Source organism: Falco punctatus (assembly GCF_963210335.1).
Source record: "Falco punctatus genome assembly, chromosome: 6".
Lineage (NCBI taxonomy): Eukaryota > Metazoa > Chordata > Aves > Falconiformes > Falconidae > Falco > Falco punctatus.
In genome coordinates, this window is record NC_137585.1 from 24,358,688 (window position 1) to 24,378,414 (window position 19,727).

Below are 19,727 nucleotides of genomic sequence, written 5' to 3' on the forward strand. Positions count from 1 at the left end.
AGAAGCGAGAGCACAAGTGGAATCTGAATAAAGTAGGACACAGGATGTTTATAAAATCACTATTTGTAATTTAGAGTAAACTTTATACCACTTACGGTATTGTTTGTATAACAAACCAAAATGTGTTTTTAATACTTTCAAAATTCAGCAAGCATATATGCAATTTTACAATGGAATTTGAAAGCTATATACATGAAGTCTGGTGTCCTTTCATACAAAAAGCTCAACATTAACTTTGCCGAGAGTAAAATGTGAATTATGTGTGATGTAAGTTATGCTCCTTGGAACCAAGCCATGACTATTTAGCTGATCCAGCAGGTTGGAGTGATACAGTGAAGCAACATTATCACCTTTTTCCTTCCTCTGCTGTGAGCAGTTGAGCAGAAGAAACATTCCTGGTTTCTTGGGAGAGGATTTGTAAGCAGGAATCCCTAGATGGCCTGTGCTTTGGCTGAAGCTGTTACACAGGGAGAGGGAAGAAAACTTTTCTTTACTACAAAGGCTCTTCTATGACTATAAAGATTTTTCCAAAGCGCCTCTCTGTGTAACTCACAGCCAAAGCAGTCGAAGGTGCAACACTGTGTTAGCAGTGGGGTGAGACAAGCTCCCACAGCAGGTGTTTTCTGAGAGAGTATCTCATGGAAATGTATCTGCCCAGGTCTCAAAGGCTGCTGTTGATGCCCAGGTCACAATGTAAATGTGGCTAGAAACACCTCTGGGGAAAAAGGAACTTATCAGCTGTGCGGGGAAAAAATGGTGCTTGCCAGCCAGCAGAACTGGCAGGACCCTCAGTAGCCTGGATGAAGCCAGGACATGTTGGACATGGCTGGGAAGAGCCACTGACAGCTGGGAGCCAGGGAGCAAAATACCTTCTCCTCCTCCTCTGACGGTTAAGAAAATAATTTTAATCAGATAGGTCCTCTTCTGTTGGAAGAAATACTTTTTCAGAATGACTGTCACTGTAGGACCCATTGCAAATAAGAAGCTCTCCATAATATGAGGTTCTGCATATTTTAGAGCTGGATTTGAAGCAGTAAGAAACATTTGTAATAGTGCTTAAGCTATTAATGGAATGCTGTTGCCTACTACTATCTGGTTGTTCTGTTTTGTTGTCTTTTTTTTATTTTCTTGTATTGCTGCCTTCCAACCACACCACAGAACACCACTACCACCATACTTAAATTATTTTCAGCAAGTACCTGTTTCAACTCCATTTTTTCCTTTTGTAAAGGTAAGAGAAAAGCAAAACCCAAACTATAAATAAATATGTGGACCGTATCATTATGTTCTTAATGTCATTTCCTTTCATACAGAAATAAAATCCCTCACTGAAAGGCAACTATCTGAAATGTGAAATGTTGCAGTAGTTCTACAGAGCCCAAGAATATTAACATAATGATACGTTTAAGACAAAGTGAAAGAAAATATTGTATTTAATAGAAATTGCTAGGATAATGCAGTTATTTGTGATGAATGAATGGAGTTTTTATTTCTCAGTGTTGAGACTTGGAACATTCTTCCTTCCTTCTGGTAACTTCAATTTTTTAATAAGAAAGGTTGAACAGGACACGAACCGGTCAAAGAAGGACAGTTCCAGAAACACTGCCGGTTAACTTCTTTGAGGACACTGGGTCAGAACTACTGACCCAAAAGAATATTTTCCACCACATGAATAACTTAATGACATGGTTCCAAGCACTGTAGATACTTTATTGTCCAAAACTTAAGTCCAGTATACTAGTTTAGATTAGGTTTTGAGATATCATATACTCATAAAATACTGGCTTCAGGCCTTCATTACAAATGGACCAAAATTTTATTACAGCAAGTCAGCTTCACAAAATGTCTTTGATAAAATGCCAGCAAAGAATGGTATAGCATCTTGGCCCCATATTCTGATCAAAATCAACTGAAGTCACTAAGGGCTATAGCTGAATTTAATGGTAGCATAAAGAAACTATTATACATGAGAGATATCAATTATCAATCCAACTCTGAGAGTCCACAAAATTATTTATGTGGCAATACATTCTCCTTAGAACCATGATGTTGATGCTGGCAGATGCTTTTCAAACAACTTGTACATTAGTTTCTGTGGGTCACTGTGGATGTGCTGGAAGAGTGAAAAGCTTACATCTACTTCATACACTAGTTTTACCTACCAGAAGAAGCCACAGAAAACTCCTACTATGTGCAACTGAGCCTCCCCAGCAGCTCTGAGACACCTACATGGTATATTGGCTATGATGAAACACAGCAGGACCAACCTTTGCCAGTAATAGTTGCTGCAGTGAGAAATCACAGCTCCAAAAGCAGCAGTATGAAAATGATTTCTCAACTATTTATCAAAAAACCCACCAAACCAAAGTAAATAATCTCATTGGTGAGAAATGGATACATTGGCATCATTCTTAAATATTATTGGTGTTCAGTGAAATGTATCCTCCCTAATCATGTTAGCACTTCTTAACACTCAAGAGGATTAATTTTTTCCCACTGAGGCTTGTGAAGCATTATCTACAGAAGATCATATTAGAAGGGACAGGAGTGAATTTAATGCACTGGATTTGAAGTAATTTACAAAACTCATTAAAATTCCAAAGATGCAAAATGAGTATTCTGTGATGAGCTTCTGCGAATCTGGAGCGCTGATTCCCACCCCCCATGGGAATCCTTTAAGCACAAAGGAAATTCCACAGTTAGAAACAGAAAAGCTCCACGACTTAAATGAAAAATCTGCTTTGTAAATTGAAATATATCATTAGTTTGTGTTTTCAACTGAAGCTTGCTAAATACAATCTAAGTGAGTATGGGAAAGCAGAAGAGACTGCTACATTTTATTTTAGCAGATGCTAGTTATGCATGGGAATCACAAATGGAGTAGCAAATTTAAAAAACTGTGGCGACAGCAATGCAGAATTAAGACAATAATGGGAGGGGATGGAAAAATACATTTTTTCCTCTTCTCCAGGACAACTTAGATAATACTTTTTGTCACAATTTATACTTAAATGCTTTCTTTACTCTGTAATCCATAAATGTTGCTAATGAACTAGCAAAGTTTGAATTAGCAATATTATATTTTTTTTAGACCAGTAAACAGAACTGGAAAAAACAGATGCTCTTTTGGGCTGATTGTCTATTCAGAAGAACCTGCCAAAGAAAGCCTTTTCTGTTTTCTTTACCTACATCTCTTGATAAAATAGAAGACATCACCTACCCTCACAGGTCCTGATTATATTCAAAGACCATCACAGCTATAACAAACCAGTTAGTTTATTTCAGGGATATCCAAGCTTTGTCCACATCCAGCCTTTACTTTTGTTTCCAGAGGTGCCTCCCATATGTACTACAGGGTTTGTCATCCACTGCTTCATCCCAATCTGACAAAGATAGAGATCAACTGTCCTTTACCATCAAGGCCCTGTTACAGGCATATTTACCTCCAGAGATCTGCTCTTCTTTCTGAATTGCTACACATGCTTCTGTCGGCTTCCAGTAATTTGGCTGCTGAGCTGCTCTCTCCAAGTTTTGGATTAAAATTGGCTCAAGACGGTGTTCACTGACCTGCAAATGCACTTTTAACTATATAGGCCTTAGACTAGTTTGTGTGCATGCTGGATAGAGTTTGATATAGACATATGAAAGTGAATAATTCAGTGAAAGAATTGGTATTATAATCCAAAGTCAGGGTCAAAAAGACAAAATCAGTCACATTTATTTCTGGTACAAGTTCCTTACAGTAGTGTAGCTAAAAAAAAACAAACTCAAAAGCATTCAATAATATAGGAGTAAAATTTAAAAAACCTGAAATGAGAAATAAGAAGAAATGAGAAAAAAAGGGTTGTAGGGAATGATGAATTATAGTCCAAAATCAAGAGATAAAAACAACCAGCAAAGGGAATAAGGAAGGCAAGACATCACTAGAGCTGGGAAAAAGGAAGATTATTTCAGTAGTTGTTCAGTGGCTAGATTAACGGTCTCTGTAGAGACTTTATCGGACAAGCTTTTGTTAAACCTTTTCAATTCTGTATTCCAAATCTCCTGGAAATACAGTGTTGGACTTCTGAAATCACTGTGTGTGTGTCTATGTGTGCATAAGCGTGGGGGTATTGCATCTAGTACACTGGGTCCAAATCTTGATTTAGGTATCCAGATAAGGTGGTAAGCAGAAAAAATTACTGGCAGAACTTACTGTAACAGAAGGTAAGGACATCGTATTCATTTACATGAAGTGACTCATAAAAATGTGCTAATTAAAATATAAATGGTTACTGTCATTAAAAAAATATTTAAGACCTCTGTGACTACAGTAAGTTATAAAGAGCAGCTAAAATTTGTTAAGAGGTAAAACATGGCAAAAGTGGTATCTTGCAGTTTGATTTCCCACGAGTGTGTAGATGCATGGCCTCAAATACAGCTAAAAGAACAGATCAGATTCCATAATAAGTGTCAGTGATACAAAAAATTACTGACTCCTCCGATCAGCTCAAGAGTGGAACATTGCTACCTGTTTTCATCACTTACAGAATGGTTTCCCAACGTTTCAGTGTGGCACATCAGTAAGACCTACATCAACAGTTCAGGCCCTTGTTCAGAACTTCAGATGACACACTCACCTGCTCTGGGGTCATCTTCTGCAGCTCTTTTTCCCAAGCTGCCCGGTCATCATCCAGGTGGTAGGAAGCAGGTGGGGTGAGTCCACGCAGAATCAGGGGATCACGGTCATGGCAGAGGGCTGTCAGATGTCCAATGTACAACTTCAACTTGCTGCGATTCTGATCAAGTTCTAAGAGGGGTTGAATTATCTGCAATAAGAGAACAGAAACAGTGAGGAACAGCCTGAAACCCAAGCATTGGTGAAGGCAAAGACCAGTCTCTAAATTACAATCTTGTTCAGCTTCATACTGGAAGGAACTTGAACACCCTCTCTCCCTCCCAGTACTGCCATCCCATGACCCAGCAACCATCTAGCTGAAGCAGAAAGAAACCAAGCACACTAGGGGAAGGAGGTGTGGTGATGACAGCTGTCTGATTAATATAGGAAATAATGATGATATGGGTGAAAAATGAAACAATATTAAATTGAATGCATTAACTCTTCTGACTATCCAGCAGTGCTTCAGTCAACTATTTCAACTCCCTGCTTTAGGGAAAATTAATTTTTCTGATAACAGGTGTCTGTCCACAACTAAGGCAATGGCAATGTAGATTTTAACTCATTTTGCCAACAAACATTTCATTGTAACTTAAGTATGCAATAAACATGTTCTTACTAAAGAGAATGGTTTAAAATGATGGCAAGATGTGGCACTTAGGGACATGGTTTAGTGGAGGACTTGGCAGTGCTGTGTTAATGGCTGGACTCCGTGATCTTAAAGGTCTTTTCAAATCTAAACAATTCTGTTATCCTATGATTCTACTTTCTAAGATGAATGTACCTCTACTGTAGAAATTGGATAGAGACATATCTTCACCAGAAAGTTAACATACAGTTTTCTATAATCTTTTCTAAAGTTAAGATATAGTCTTCTGTAATTTTGAAAAGGCAATGACCTTCATTTATTATACAAACCAGGTTCTATACAATAGACTACAAAACTAAAATCAAAGGACTTTAATAAGTACTATTTCATTTTCTTATACTTTACCCAATCCGCATCTAATCCTTGTTCAATGCAATCCAAACTGAAGTCATCCAGTTCTCATAAAAAGTGTCTGAAGAGCCATTTTTCATTTGTTTTACAAAAATACAGAGCTCAAGTGCATAAATACATACCAGGAATCCCTCACTATGCCCTCCCACAAGAATACTGCTTCATATTGTTCTAGGTGCTTGTGGGCATATATTCAAAACTGCAGTAATACAAATCTCAAGGGTTTACGGTTGATGAAAAATTAAGGAAGAATTGGGCTTAGTGCCTCTGTTCCATAAAATGAGGTGCTGAAGCCACAGGCACTGATGTGCACCAGCTAGGAGAGCTGGAAAGCGTTGCCACAATAGTGGCAACTTGTCTTTGTGTTCCTGGGCAGGGGCTGCACCTGCTGTTTGTTAGTGGGCCAGGGATATCTTTTCAATGGGACACCTCTGACCCTGCTAATGAATAAGGAGTGAGATAATCTCTGAGTCAACAGAAGCAGGGTGCTGGCTACTTTCAACAAAGACTCTGGCTTCGACCCCTTTTAATAAGGCTGTCAGGGCTCACTTATTTTGCTTCTAACACTGTTCCATGTAGATTAATTTCTGTAGAGTGAGAGGATCTGAGAGCCATGGCTAAGCAGCTAACTAATGTCAGGCTCCTTGTCCTCCACTCGGCAGCCTACAGCAGAACATCAGGGTGGCAGCAGCTACAAAAAGCCACATCAACATGGCAGCCACGGTAGAGGAGACAGACAAGAAACCTGCAGAGAGAGTGAGCTCGTGGGCCTTATTAAAATCCCTATTGCTATGTGCAGCCTTGGGGCAACATCTGTTTGCAGATATAAATACACATATCAAAACAATGGTTCGATGTATGAAGATTGCAAACCGCAGAAGGGAAGAATAGCCTGCTCTCCTGCATACAGGGCAATAGGAAGGGATGCTTCAGTAGCACCAACACACTAAGCACACTGTATTTAGCCTATTACATCCCAGCAGCTTTGGTTGTTTGCTGAATTGTGCTATTTACCCCTATTTCTTATAATCTGAGTTACCTAGGTTACAATCTGGAAGTGAACCGCCTGTGCAGGTGAAGAAAACTGGTGATTCTAATTTAACTGATGTCTTTCCTATCTGTCTTACTATTCTGTTTGCCCACAGAGGGTACAGTGATGTAATATCACATCTTAAAAAAATACTGTTTTGTAAAAATGTGAAAATTAAGGAGTCAACGTCTAATAACTAGCTGCCTGATCAATGCAGTAGCTGCCTTGTATTCTTTTCAGATACTGCAGTGTATCAAATATCCACCAGATGTGCAAATTCCAGTCTGAAAAGAATCTGACTTGCAAACCTTCCTGGTTATTCTTTGTGAACAGAAACCCTCCCCGATAAAGCAGCATTATCTAGCAAGAAACGATGGAAGATTTTCATATAACAGTGGAATTGGATTGCCCAGGGACAAGTCCCCTTTTGAAACACATTCCTCCTGTACCCTTCCCCCTTACCTCAAGCTGGAAACAGGCCAAATGAGGCGTGTGAAAGTTCTTAACTAGCAGCCTTCCCAAAGCTGTTCACAGAGCAATCATTCCTCTCACTTGGGATCCATTAAACCCTGCCAGTCAAGTAGGAAATGCCCTTATATCTGCGTTCCTGCCATATCTAATTTGAACTAGCCACTTAGCAAGGGGCACTGTGCTTCCCACACAGCAGAGCTGCCACTGCCTTATCTCAAGAGGGTGTAAGAGCATTTGCTAAGTGGAAAGGCAGGGCAGTGCTGGATTCATAAACCTCATCGAGTTCTCATGATCAGCTCAGAGCTGCAGAGCTTTCTAGGAAAACAACGGGTAAGCAGACCAAATCCAGGAATATCTTCTAAAGCAGCCCTGATTCATTAATTGCCCTGATAGGTTTAGGTCATCCTCATCAATGCGTGGAATGAAGTCTGCTTAATGTACCCTCAAGTTCAGAATATTGTTAATGGCCAGCTAAGTTTGACAACGTGTTTCACTAAAAAAGGCAATCACTACAACTCTGAAGCAGAAACATGAAATGCCTGACAAATCTCTGATACAAACCCAAACCATCTCCACCAACTGATAAAGACATTTGGGAACATATTCCAAAACACATTCAACTTGGAAACAACATGTTCTGGTTTCTTGAGATTTCACAGATATATTTTTTTTTTATCTTTGAGCATGACAAACATGAATCTAATTGTAGTTTTGCAAGTCACTGGGGCAAAAAAATGCTTTAGAATGAAATCAATACTGCTTCTTCAGTGACAGCCCTGCTGTTGCTGTACAATGGTCAGCTGAAATATGAGTAACTGTATTTAGAAGTTCTTTTATGATAAAGAGTCGGCATTTAAATATGTATATATATGCTGCATAGATAAGAAAAGGTCCTTGTAATGGAATGCAGTTTCTATCTAAATGTTTGGTCACGTTCCCTGTGAAAGATGAATACATAGAGATGGTGGTGTCCAGAAGTTTGTCTGAGCAGTGTCTAATGTAAATACACAAAAACATGTAGGTGGTTATATCAAAAAGAAAACCAGCGAATGAGTGGTATAAGTGCAGCAGCAATGATCTGAGACAAATTTAATATTGACTTTCCATAGATGTCTGCAGAATAAAGTATGGTTTTAATCAATGTGTAATAGGAGTCATTCACCACAACCACCAACTTTAAATTATGGGTTCTCCAGGCAGAAGGGCTCATGACCTGGTCACCTTTCTCCCTGCTAACACTTCCTTCTTCTCTGAAGGAAGCAACCACTTTTCTTTTGCAGAATCAAATAATTAGCTTGACTTAGTTAATTTCTGAGAATACTTTCAAATTTCTGTTTAGTAATAAAGCTGCAGCTCCCGTTTTGAAGAAAGTCTTATATGCACCCCTAAAAGCTAGTCTGTTTTTCCAGCTACATCAGCTGATCTTGTAAAAGTTATCTTCTTACACAACTTGTCTTACTTATCAGAATCATGTATCAACATGGATGTTGATCGTGGATGAACAGCAGTGATCTTATTCTTACAGATAGGTGCCCGTGCTTTCTCTAAGCAAGCAAAAAAAAAGGAGAAAGAAGCATCTTCTTGACACAGCAATATAGATACAAAGTACCATATGTACACTTGGTACTGGCTTGACTGCTGTCATACTCTCCTATTAGCTTGACTGTCCTGCTGAACTTATGCTGCATGTATATATTCACTACATAATGCTAAACAGCAGTCATGCAGATAAGTGATCTTCATTCTGCAATCAAATAATTTAGTAGATTATCCTCAACTTACGCATAAATCTTTAAATATTTAAGAAAAATCCGTGAAAGAACAGTTACATCAAGAAGAAAATAAAAAAAGAACTGACAAGTGGTGCTGGGGTCAAAGTAAATAATGAGGTTAAATTTTCACTGGTTTTGTATCAAAAGTGTTACAAAGAAATGTAATCTGAATGAATCTGAAAGCTTCCAAAGAATTATCTGATTTGGGAAATGCTCTAGCTTTCTAGACTGGTCTATGAACCTTGAGTGTTCTTTGTAGATCCTGCAAAGGCACAAAAAAAATTTACAGAATTCTGAATAAAAAACCCAACCAAAACCTGAAAACACCACCAAAGATCCCCTCAAAACTTCAGACTGGACATAATAAGTATGCCTGGAAAACAAGTTAAATGTTTATCTCCCATCAATCACATTTTCCACGTGAGTGTGGAAAATTACTTTCGAACTTCGTTACACACAGATGCAACTACGCTACCCAACAAAACCTACTTCCCAAACTACCACTGCACAGGAGAAGACTGGCTTGAAGTCTGGGCAAATATATAAGTTTTTTAAAAAGTAATTATTCCAAGGACGACCTGACAAATCTAACAAAAGATGGAGTGGATCATAGTGGGTCCTCAGATGCCTCCCTGAATCTGGGTTTTATTACAGATGTTACTAGACAAGAAAATTTTGCCTATACAGCAAAATATCTTGTATCAGGAGATATGGAAATAAACTAAGATACCAAATGATACAGTCTGGAAGTATTTGCATGGCAAGTTGAATTACGCCTTCTTGCTCGGACCATTTGTATGTGTTTGGCAACAAACACAAGGGTTTAACTACAATCATCTTGTAACCATTGAATGCAATGCAGTTTTATGAGGCATGAATTTGGCTCAGACAGTGCAAAGCTTTCCCAAATTCAGAACAATTTATCACTGATGTCTTCCCTTCATTATTTTAAATGGAAACAGAAGAAAGTTCTCAAAAAGACACAGCCTGACCTCAGTTCAGTTCAGCTCAGTTCACTTCTGCACAGAGATACTTGGTTTCTTCAGAAGACCACAACACAAAAGCTCAGGCCCAGGCTCAGTTTCCTTTACATTTGTTTTAAAGACAAAAAATTGGATTTACATCTAACCTTTATCATTTTCTCCTCATAAACCAAACCAAAACAAAACAACATGCGTGAGGAGCTGAAAGAGATTCTGGCTGTTTTGACAGAGCTGTCTTACTCAGTTCATTTCTGACAGAATCAATTAGGAAATAATTTTTACATAGCAAATTCTTTTTGAATTTTTTATACACCATGAACAAATCCCTTGGATTAATCATTTCCAGAGTTCACCCTCTTCACCTTGGGAAAAATCCAGACCAGAAAAAAAAGAACAGAGAAAACACAAAACAGGGAAAGTAGTTTTGTCATTAGTTCCCTCTGTTTAAATAAAATCTTTTCCCCATAATGTAGATGAAGCAAAGAATTGCAGTGGGTTGGTAGGATTCCTAAAGCACTGAAAATAAGTGAGTAGTTAAAAAATATTTTTACACATAATGAATCCAGAAGTGCTTTTTCATGACACTGGCAACTTTTGCTTACATGGGCTGTGGAGCAAAAGCTTGCGGGGAACCATGTGCGGAATAGCAGGGACTGCTGTAGCTGAGAACTGAAATACACTGGGGGGACTGTGAGAAGGCTGTAACTGGACCACGGGGGAATACAAACGTTCAGGAATGAGGTACCTCAGCACAGCTAAAGAGGGTTGTCTACATACAGCTTGAATTTTACCTGTTTCATCAATCCCTTACTTGCAAAAAACATAGCTAACTGCACTGTGCACGCATCGCATCATTTTATTCTGTAAGAGTCCGTCCATATGCCTCTCTCTTAGCTGAGGTGAAGGAGAGAAATCTGGCTTAACTGCAAGATGAGAATCAGAATATAAAACTGAAATGCTGTTTTATTTGTCTAAGTTTTCTTTTGTCTTCAAGACTCCTTGGGAATCCAGCAGTCCAGAAGCTTAGTTCTGGAGCAGAACAGGGTGGGGAAAGTAGGGTGAGGTCTACAGAGAACCTAAAACCTTCCACTTCATTATATTAAATCTCCTTCATTTAAGAATTTTGTTTCTGTAAGTTTTGTTAGTTATCAGGCTAACATTTTAAATAATAAATTAAATTATAGAAAACTATGAAACAGTGTAGTCAGACTTAGGATATTGAAAATTAGTGTATCATCAAGAAGAAAAAAATATCCCCACAGCAAGTGAAAATAGTTTAACAACTGTATGCAGCTTGTACATAACACTATGGATTTAAATAGCATCCTCCTGATCAAACTTCTGTAAGTGTGATTAAGCAAGCTTTGATTTCACAGAATCCACTAGATTTTATGCTGCTTCCCTCTCTACAAGAACATAGCAGCTTGAGAATAAGAACAACCTGCTTATATTTTTAATCCATTCAAGCTTTCTAGCACTTGCTATCTATATAACAGCGAACAAGAGAGCACCCACACTCCTTGCTGTACTGTATTTTGTCTATTGCTTCTTCCTGTTACAAGGGATTAAAGGAAACGGTGGCTAATATGCTTATGTTTGAAAGCAGATCATTGCAGCACATATGCTGGGAGAGTGTGTCCATGGGAATGCTTATGTATCAGTGACTGCATTCTTCTGTCTCCCTGCTGTCTGTTCCATTGCTAATAGAAAACAGAAGGTATTTCTTAAGTAGTCTACCAGAGAACATAATCAGTGCTTTTCCTGTTCAGATGAACTATAACCTCCCTGTCTGCAGGTGACAGAAATCTTTCTCTCGTTGTTCTCTCACAGTGGGTCTTCGTTCTGCTGTTCTAGCTCTTTACCTGCTACATGAGACTTTCAAAGCAAAGCCACACAAAGCCACCAAATGCCTGGTTTATCTGTCTTTAGGAGTTCTCTGGAAAGTTGTTTGCTCTACATTCAAATGCAAGATCCTGTTAATAAACACACCTATTTATATATACATGTGTGTATCTATCTATCTATATATTAAAAAAAATATACAAATTCTTACCTATATGTCGCATTGAACAATCAGATGTAGCTGACTGCCTGTGGTGAGCCTACTATGGGTTGGAACTGTAAATCCTGACATCTCCATCAGAAATTATGAACTTTACCAGCCAGGAAAATACAGCGTCTAGATTGGCTACGTGCCCTTACCAGTTTTTATTTTAGTCATATTTCTCTTGAGCTTATTTTCATAGTTAATATATTGGAAAGGAGGTTTGGGCTTGATTCTTTCTCTACTCTAATGCTGTTCATTTCTCCCCTCCCTCAGTTTCTTTGCTCCTAACTGACAACTAAAAGGTGCTGGCAGCGACACCCCAAGCCTGGCTGCAGCTATTCCTCTTCTGTCTCTATCCTGTGAGGGCCAGGTCTCAGCTCCCCTCTCCTTTATGCCACCAACAGGGTGTTCATAGTTTGCAGAAGCCTTTGGCCTTGCATGATTGCATTCTGAGGTGTGGATGAGTGCTGTAAGAAACCTAAATGGCAGAGCAATTGGGAGACAGTACAGACTATCATACAAGCTGTAAGGAACAACTCCCCTGGAAGTGGTCAGAAACAAAAATGTTTGCGTACAGATTTCCTACTAGCTACAAAGATAAAGTCACTAGTACAAGATCACATTCAGCTGCACATCAAAAAAGAAAATAAGACACAGACCTAGAATAATCTCATTTGGTAGAAATGAATGATGGCCTTTTTGCAATTGTTTTGCTGAAAAGCACAAATCTCTACAAAAAGAAACTGGCCATCTGTTTTGAATGTTTTAAAATACAAGTATCTTCTTTGATCTGTAAGAATAATAGGAAGACAGTGATACGATCCAGTTACACCTCTGTTGTGAGTACTTAATTCATCCCAGAGCTCAGATTACAAAATTCCATCTGGAAATCTTAAGTCTTATCATTCTGGGATCAGAAAGAAGACCAACAGTGTATCAAGATCAGTTATTTTGTGCTCATAGATACAACATTCTTAGACAGAGAATATATTCTTCAAACACAACATAATTATGAAGGTAGCAAAATAATAGATTTTTAAAAAACCCACCACAACAAAACCAAACTAAAAAACAAGCTATCAAGAGAACGCTTTGCAGAAACAGGGGAAGGACCAGGAGCAGAAGTTGACATAACTTTAAGGACAGCATTCCTCTCTAGGCTGGCCCATCTCAGTCTAACAGTACTTACTGGATAAAAGATTACATGCCAGTATGGGTATAGAATAAGACAGAAGGTGGAAAGGCATGGTTTCAAATTGGAATGGTAGAAAAATTAATCATAAAATAAAATATTAAGCATTACTTAAGTTGTTCACTCCACCGTAACAGATCCGTTACTTACGCTAAAGTGTGAAGGTCACTACAAAAGGCTCTCCATTATTCAGTTACTACAGCCAAAGGAGAAAAGGTTATTCTCTGAAAAAAGGCAAAGCTTGAAAAGGCTTGAAAAGAATGGGTAATTGTATGATAGCTAAAGATAACTGTATGATAGCTAAACCAGGATTTTGAATTGCACTTCCTCAGAGCAGTAATTGTCAGTCCATGAACTCTGTGTCTTCTTGCTTGAACTTGACAGCACAGGAGTCTTTTAGTTTCGTAATTAACAACGACGCCCACATAAGCAGGGCTCCAGAAAAGCAGGATGGAAAGCAGGTCCTGTGTTTAACTGGGACAACTGTATTCAAAGTGCTGCCCTTGTAATGATTAATTAATTACATCACCTTACTTGAGTACACCACATTATGGTTCTTACTAAAGGACTACCCATCTGGAAAGTGGGAGTGAGGAGTCCTGACTGTCACCAGTATGACAAAACAAATCTGGCATCTTAGCTCTCAGTCAGGCCAAGTGATAATGTTTAATTAAGTAAGATTATTTCATGTAGCTGCCTTCAAATTCTGCACAGGGTATGTCTTTAAGGCAGGCATAAGACATTCTTTCACAGTATTTTTACACATATGAATGAAGAACTGTAACAGACATATTATAACAAATTATTATACTCTACACAATTAGGTTGTAGATATTTGGAGAGAGGAAGAAATGGCTCTTCCAGAGGACAAAAGATAACAGTGAAGAAGATGCAGCAGTCTAAAGCACTTTGTTCAGCATGCTGGAATGGCAGCTCCTTGAAATGTTTAACATATGGGTTATTTTCCCTTTTTTTTGGAACGAATAGGATCTTGGAAGGAAAACCAAGACGTATTAATAAATTGAATCAAATACACATCTAACATAATTTTGGGAACAAATTCAAAATAGGTACTAGAATCACCATCATATCCCTGTAACAAAAATTTTAGAATACTGTGTAATAATATTACCTAGCACTTACATAGCACTTTTCCCAAGCAGAACTTCCACTTTACAAAAACTGCAGCTCATTTTACAATTAGAGAATTTGAGACAGGGAGAAAGAGAACAAGTGAGTGGTTGGAGATGATGCCAGGAAGGAATTTATCTTCTGAATCGTGATCTAGTACTGTGTCCAGCAAATTACATTGTAATATGAGCCAGGCATGAAAGCTGGGTGTTTTTGACCATTCTGCATGATCTAACAACTAAAAAGACCATATTGAAAATAAATTTATTTAAAAGGCTTATGAGGTCACAGTGTAATAAGTGACAATACTGAGCTAAAAGAAAATACTAGAAGTGTGATAGTAGGATGAGCAGCTCTCTACATGTTGCAAGCGTAAAATGTGTCTCACGGAAAGATCACATTTATGCAGTGAATGAATGCCCACATAATCATTTGAAAATGGAACTCACTGTGAATAAGATATTTACTTTACTAGAAGAAATCAGTGTATTAACCAAGCACTAAATAATGTAGGAAAACTCCCAATATTCTTCTCAAACTTCCCAAAGCATAGACACTTTTAGTTCTCTAGTGATCTTCATGAAAAGTTCATGGGGTCTGACAGCTGTGGCAAAGGTTAAATGAAGTCCTGAGATGTCCTGTCCTCAGTGTCATTATTTCTGTTCCTCTTAATCCACCATCACAGTCGTCACAGTCCTTCAGGCTGTTGCCTGTCACCTACTTCTTTCTGCAGCTTTCCTCTAAATCTCTTTGAATAGCTATTTATGCTGGCTGACCAGGTGTGCATTCATTGTGCATTTCTTTTTAGCCGTAAAATGGAATAATAAATACCCTCTCCACAACAAAAAGGAAATTGTGAATGCTCATCCTGGGCATTCCTAGGGGTGAGACAAAATTGCTCTGCAGATAGAAGTTAGAAACACATGGCTTACAAGCCTGAGCATTCAATTGGCTTTTGTGTATACCTCTACTAGAATTAACTTCTCTGTGAGTTTTAATTGTTTCTATCATTACTGTAATCCTGTTTAATATATTTGTCCCAATAAATGTAATACAGAAATGTCATTTAAGTTCCACTACCCTTTAATAATCACAAATGGCTACTTAGAATGAACCTGGTTTTGGGAATGATATATTAATTAAAGACGACCTTTAGAATATTACAAGCTCTTGATTAAAAACTACAGTTAAAAAATCCAAATGGAATTCATTAAACATTCCTCTTATTGACGACTTTCCCTTTGTTTCAGGTCTTAAGTTTAGATGACACTTGTCCACCAAAAAAACTCTTGGCAAAGTCAAATTACAACATTAAAAATGTAGCCTTTGGTACACAATGCGTACTTGTAATCTGGTGATGTTGCAAATTACATTTTATACTGGTTTTGACAAGGAGTGTATGACATTTACTGGAATTGACTGTTTTTCAGTTCTTAAGAACGATTCAGGTATTTCCCTGTTATGACTTACTCCTTTTCCCACTACAGACATCACCTCTGAAATCTTAAGAGATGTGTTAAATTATGCTAGTGTCTTCAGCAGTCAACTCACAATACTTGCTGCTTCTGTGTTAAAATCTGTCAAACTCAAGTATTAAAGAAAAATGTCACAAATAAGAGGCTTTCAGTCTTGCAATATTTTTATGGTAATAGGAACTTGCCAATATTTTTATAATTTTGAAATATCCCCATTTTTATGCACTCTAGTTCAATGCTAGCTCTTTGACCATTCCACTGTTACTCTAACAAACATAAAATTAATTTTCAGAGTCTGTTCCTGGAATTCAAGCACAGCAAAACCAAATGTCTTGCTCCTTAGCAGGCATATCTGTGACCGTTAATAGAAAATGCTTCCACGGAACGAGTTCAAAAAGCTTGTCTAGTGCAAGCACCTGCTAGGCTCCAACTCCTACTGCAAGCCAGAGCCATGGAAGTTGGGCAGAAAAAGGCTCTACAACAGCATGCGTACTTCGAACACACATACAGTATGTATCAATTACATACCAGGATAAATCTGTCGGTTCTCGGAGTTTTAGTTTTGCTCTTCCTCTGTTCTTGCCCTTAGCACTTTTATTCTGTCTTTGCTTTTCCCTGTGTCCTTGCACTCTTTCAACTGTTTTTTTGTGATCCTGTGCCCACTATACCCATTCAACAAAAGCAGTCCTCTTCATTTCTGATGGGCAGAGGTGACACAAGCAGATTTCTGAATCACACCCACACTTTCTCACATTGTAGGTAGCATGGCTGTGCTTCACAAGAAAACTCTATGAATTGAGTAGCTTGGACAGTTTATGTATGGAAGCTTTGCTGCTTCTTTCCCTGGTATAGCACGTACATGGCACATATTTACAAGATACACACACACACAAATCCTTTCATACATACTGGGTATCATAAAGTGTAAATTCATATTATTTTTTATAAAAGTGGATAATAACTAATTAAGCCATTGGCCAGTCCATTTTAGTATTTGAGAAAGACAAAGGGACATCCTAATGAGAAAGCACATTGGAATACGCTTGGATAAAGAGGGGGATAGAGCTCCATCTGAGGAATAAAAGGAGTCATAAGAAATTCAGACAACAAGGAAACAAGCCCAGAGAAGAAGGCTAGGAAAGACTATTTCAGGATGAAAGATGGTATTTACATTGAACTGTAAACTGAAAATGTAAACTACCATTCCTGAAACTACAGGAAGGGCGCATATGTTTAGAAACAGTGCTCCATTTCAAGGGAGTTATATCTGATAATGCTGTCATATACAGAACTGGCATAATTAAATATTCAATTCAGTCAATTCCAGAATGCTGGAGGGGAAAAGCTTTAATCCCCAAACCATACAAATAAAATAATGCAGTTTGCTATTCTACATATTTTTTACATATTTTATCTTCGGTATTGATCAGAGGTGATTACATCCTCAGACCTAAAGGAACTTTAAAAAACAAAGTTATCGCCAAGTCCTATGCTATTAGTTGCTTTTTAATAATTGTAATACGTACATTTAATTTAACATGCAGGTCAGGGACTCTGTGACTTACATCATCTTTACTTTTACGAAGAGAATGAGGACTTTTTTTTCTTAATGTAACTGGAATATCATGCTAAAAACATGTACTTTGTTGGGAGTAACTGGCTTGGGAGGCATCAATCATCTTTATACTTTCCCTGTTGCTGTATGCAAGACAACCTTTAGGCTGACATGTTTCTCAGATGAAATGCATGTAAAGCAAGGATGCTGGCTGCCTCATTATTTTGTCTAGGATGTACTGTAACATGCTTTCCTGAAGAAAATGCCTCAAGTATGAAGTGGAGAGATAAGCTGTATTTAATGTGAACCGGCCATTAATTCAGTGAACTAAGAGAAACCAGACTCTTTGCAGAGTTGCACTCATAAATGTATCAGCAGATGGGAAAAAAAAAGAGAAAGATCTTTCTATTAGTGTTTTCTACGCAACCTCCATATTTGCTCTAGAATAAAAATCAGAATTATTCCTACCTTCATGGTGAGCATCTTCTTCCTTTTCATCCTTTACTTACCTGATCTTTCCTGTTTAATTGCTGTGCTTCAGCAGATCTTTGCAAGCATTATCTCTAAAACTTTCAACATCATGTACTAACACACAACCATTGCAAGAGTGGTGATTCAAAAAGAATGTGAAATCAACAGTGAGTGTAAATTAATGAGGCGCTTTATCAATTTTTCCACTAAAGAGATTTTCTCAGTTCAAACCCCAAGGCATGAAATTCAAGTTCGACACTGCCACAGTTGGATTAATTTTTTCAGATGGTTGACTTGAAAAGATGGATCTGCTCTACAGTCAGACAGACATGTAAGTCTGCAGTTAACTGAGCAAGTGTGAAGAGATCAGAGAGTAGCTTATTCTTTCAAGAATATTTTACAAATCTAATACAAAGTTATAATTTTCAGAAATGCAAGGGTTAAAAATTTCTGTAGAAATTTTCAGAAGAGTTTCCTTTCAAATAATTGATACGGAAAAATCAAACTCTGAGAAAAACTGCAGAGAAACTAATGTGAAATTTTTTTCTTAAAAGGGTAAGTGAAGAAGGAGTTTCATATAAATTTTTAAAATACTGTCTCAAGGCTCCCGGTCCATAAAGGATATTTTCTTTGGTAGAGAACTGGCGGGAAGAGAAGGGCTCTGGCCTGTGTTCAGCCTATTCTTCCGGAAATGGGGGTTGTTGTGTAGACAATTTGATGGCAGAAAAGAGGAATTTGAGGATGCAGATGTAAGAGAAACAAAAGGTACTTTAAATGACAAATAGCTACCAATTTCTGCCCTATTGTTTTGAGAGAACGAGGGAGATAGAGGGGAGAAGGGAAGGTTAAGAGGATATTCCTTTTTTTTTTATTTACAGAAAATTTCCATTCCTAGTCCATTATCAGGAATCATCTATTCTGAGCTGATAAATATCTGTGGCTAGTTAGGTCAGCATGCATGGCAGCAATCTTGGCAGCAGATCTCAGCATGCTTAAAACCTTCAGGAGGAACATTATCTTCAGGAGGAACATTATCTCTGAGCAAATTCTTTACTAACTAGAATTGAAAAACCATACATAGATTTGGCTACAGTGCAAACTGCTTTGAAAGAGAATCCGACTGAAAACATTTCCTCCATGAAGTCAATGATAAATGATATGAGAGACATTTCCTCCTTTCTCACATATTAAGAGTTTGCTTTGCATAGAAACTCAATTACATGCCCTGGAAAGTTCTCCCCGCAACATCATGAAACAATGACATGATGGTTAGAAGAAGAAAATCACAAACTACACATAAACACACAAGAAACACCCTCATGCAGAGACTACGCAAGCAAGGGGGAAGGAGCACGACCACGTTTCACAAAGCATATGAGAGCGAGACATGAGAGTGACTGTTGGAAACTCTTCTACTGGCCAGAAAAGCTGATTCTCACCGTTCTGAACAAAATGGCTGAACTAAGAGCATCTGACTGGTTATGCCCAAATACCCTCCTCCTCATCCTAGCGGTGCAGAGGTGGCAATGGGAGAAGGGCCCCAGAGCAGCGTGGGAATGAAAGAAAGAGTTGGTTAGTATTTAAAAGCACATATGTAAGTACAAATAGTAGTATAAAGTGTTTAATTCCTTATGCGATATTCCGGGCCACCCTGAGGTACAGCTTTCTTTGCTGTCTTGTAGGCTTTGTCAGCTTTTAAAACGCCCCCAGGCAAAGGGAAAGCGCAATCAGACCCTCCTCCCAAACCCTCCTCCCTATTGCCCTCCTCTGTGAGTTTTTTGCAAAAATTTCCTTAAATGTTTAGATTTTATCTTTTCTTTACATTTTACCTTCTCATTTAATCCCTGAATGCTGTGCTGCATTCCTTTGCAAGTGTGTACTACAGTTACGTTCTGGAAATGGCTTCCTTTCTCTATACACCTGGGTGCAGAAACAACAGATAT

The 19,727-nt window shown here is 38.1% G+C and overlaps 1 protein-coding gene across 7 annotated transcripts in view; it reads right to left on the reverse strand.

Annotated features, from left to right (window-relative positions):
- Positions 1-19,727, reverse strand: part of ERC1 (ELKS/RAB6-interacting/CAST family member 1) — a 302,544-nt gene that overhangs the window by 13,427 nt on the left and 269,390 nt on the right. For all 7 annotated transcript variants that reach the window (XM_080393515.1, XM_080393513.1, XM_080393510.1 and 4 more), the window contains one exon: positions 4,620-4,808. In XM_080393515.1, coding sequence (XP_080249641.1) covers positions 4,620-4,808 — 189 coding nt within the window. The remainder of the gene's footprint in view (positions 1-4,619; positions 4,809-19,727) is intronic.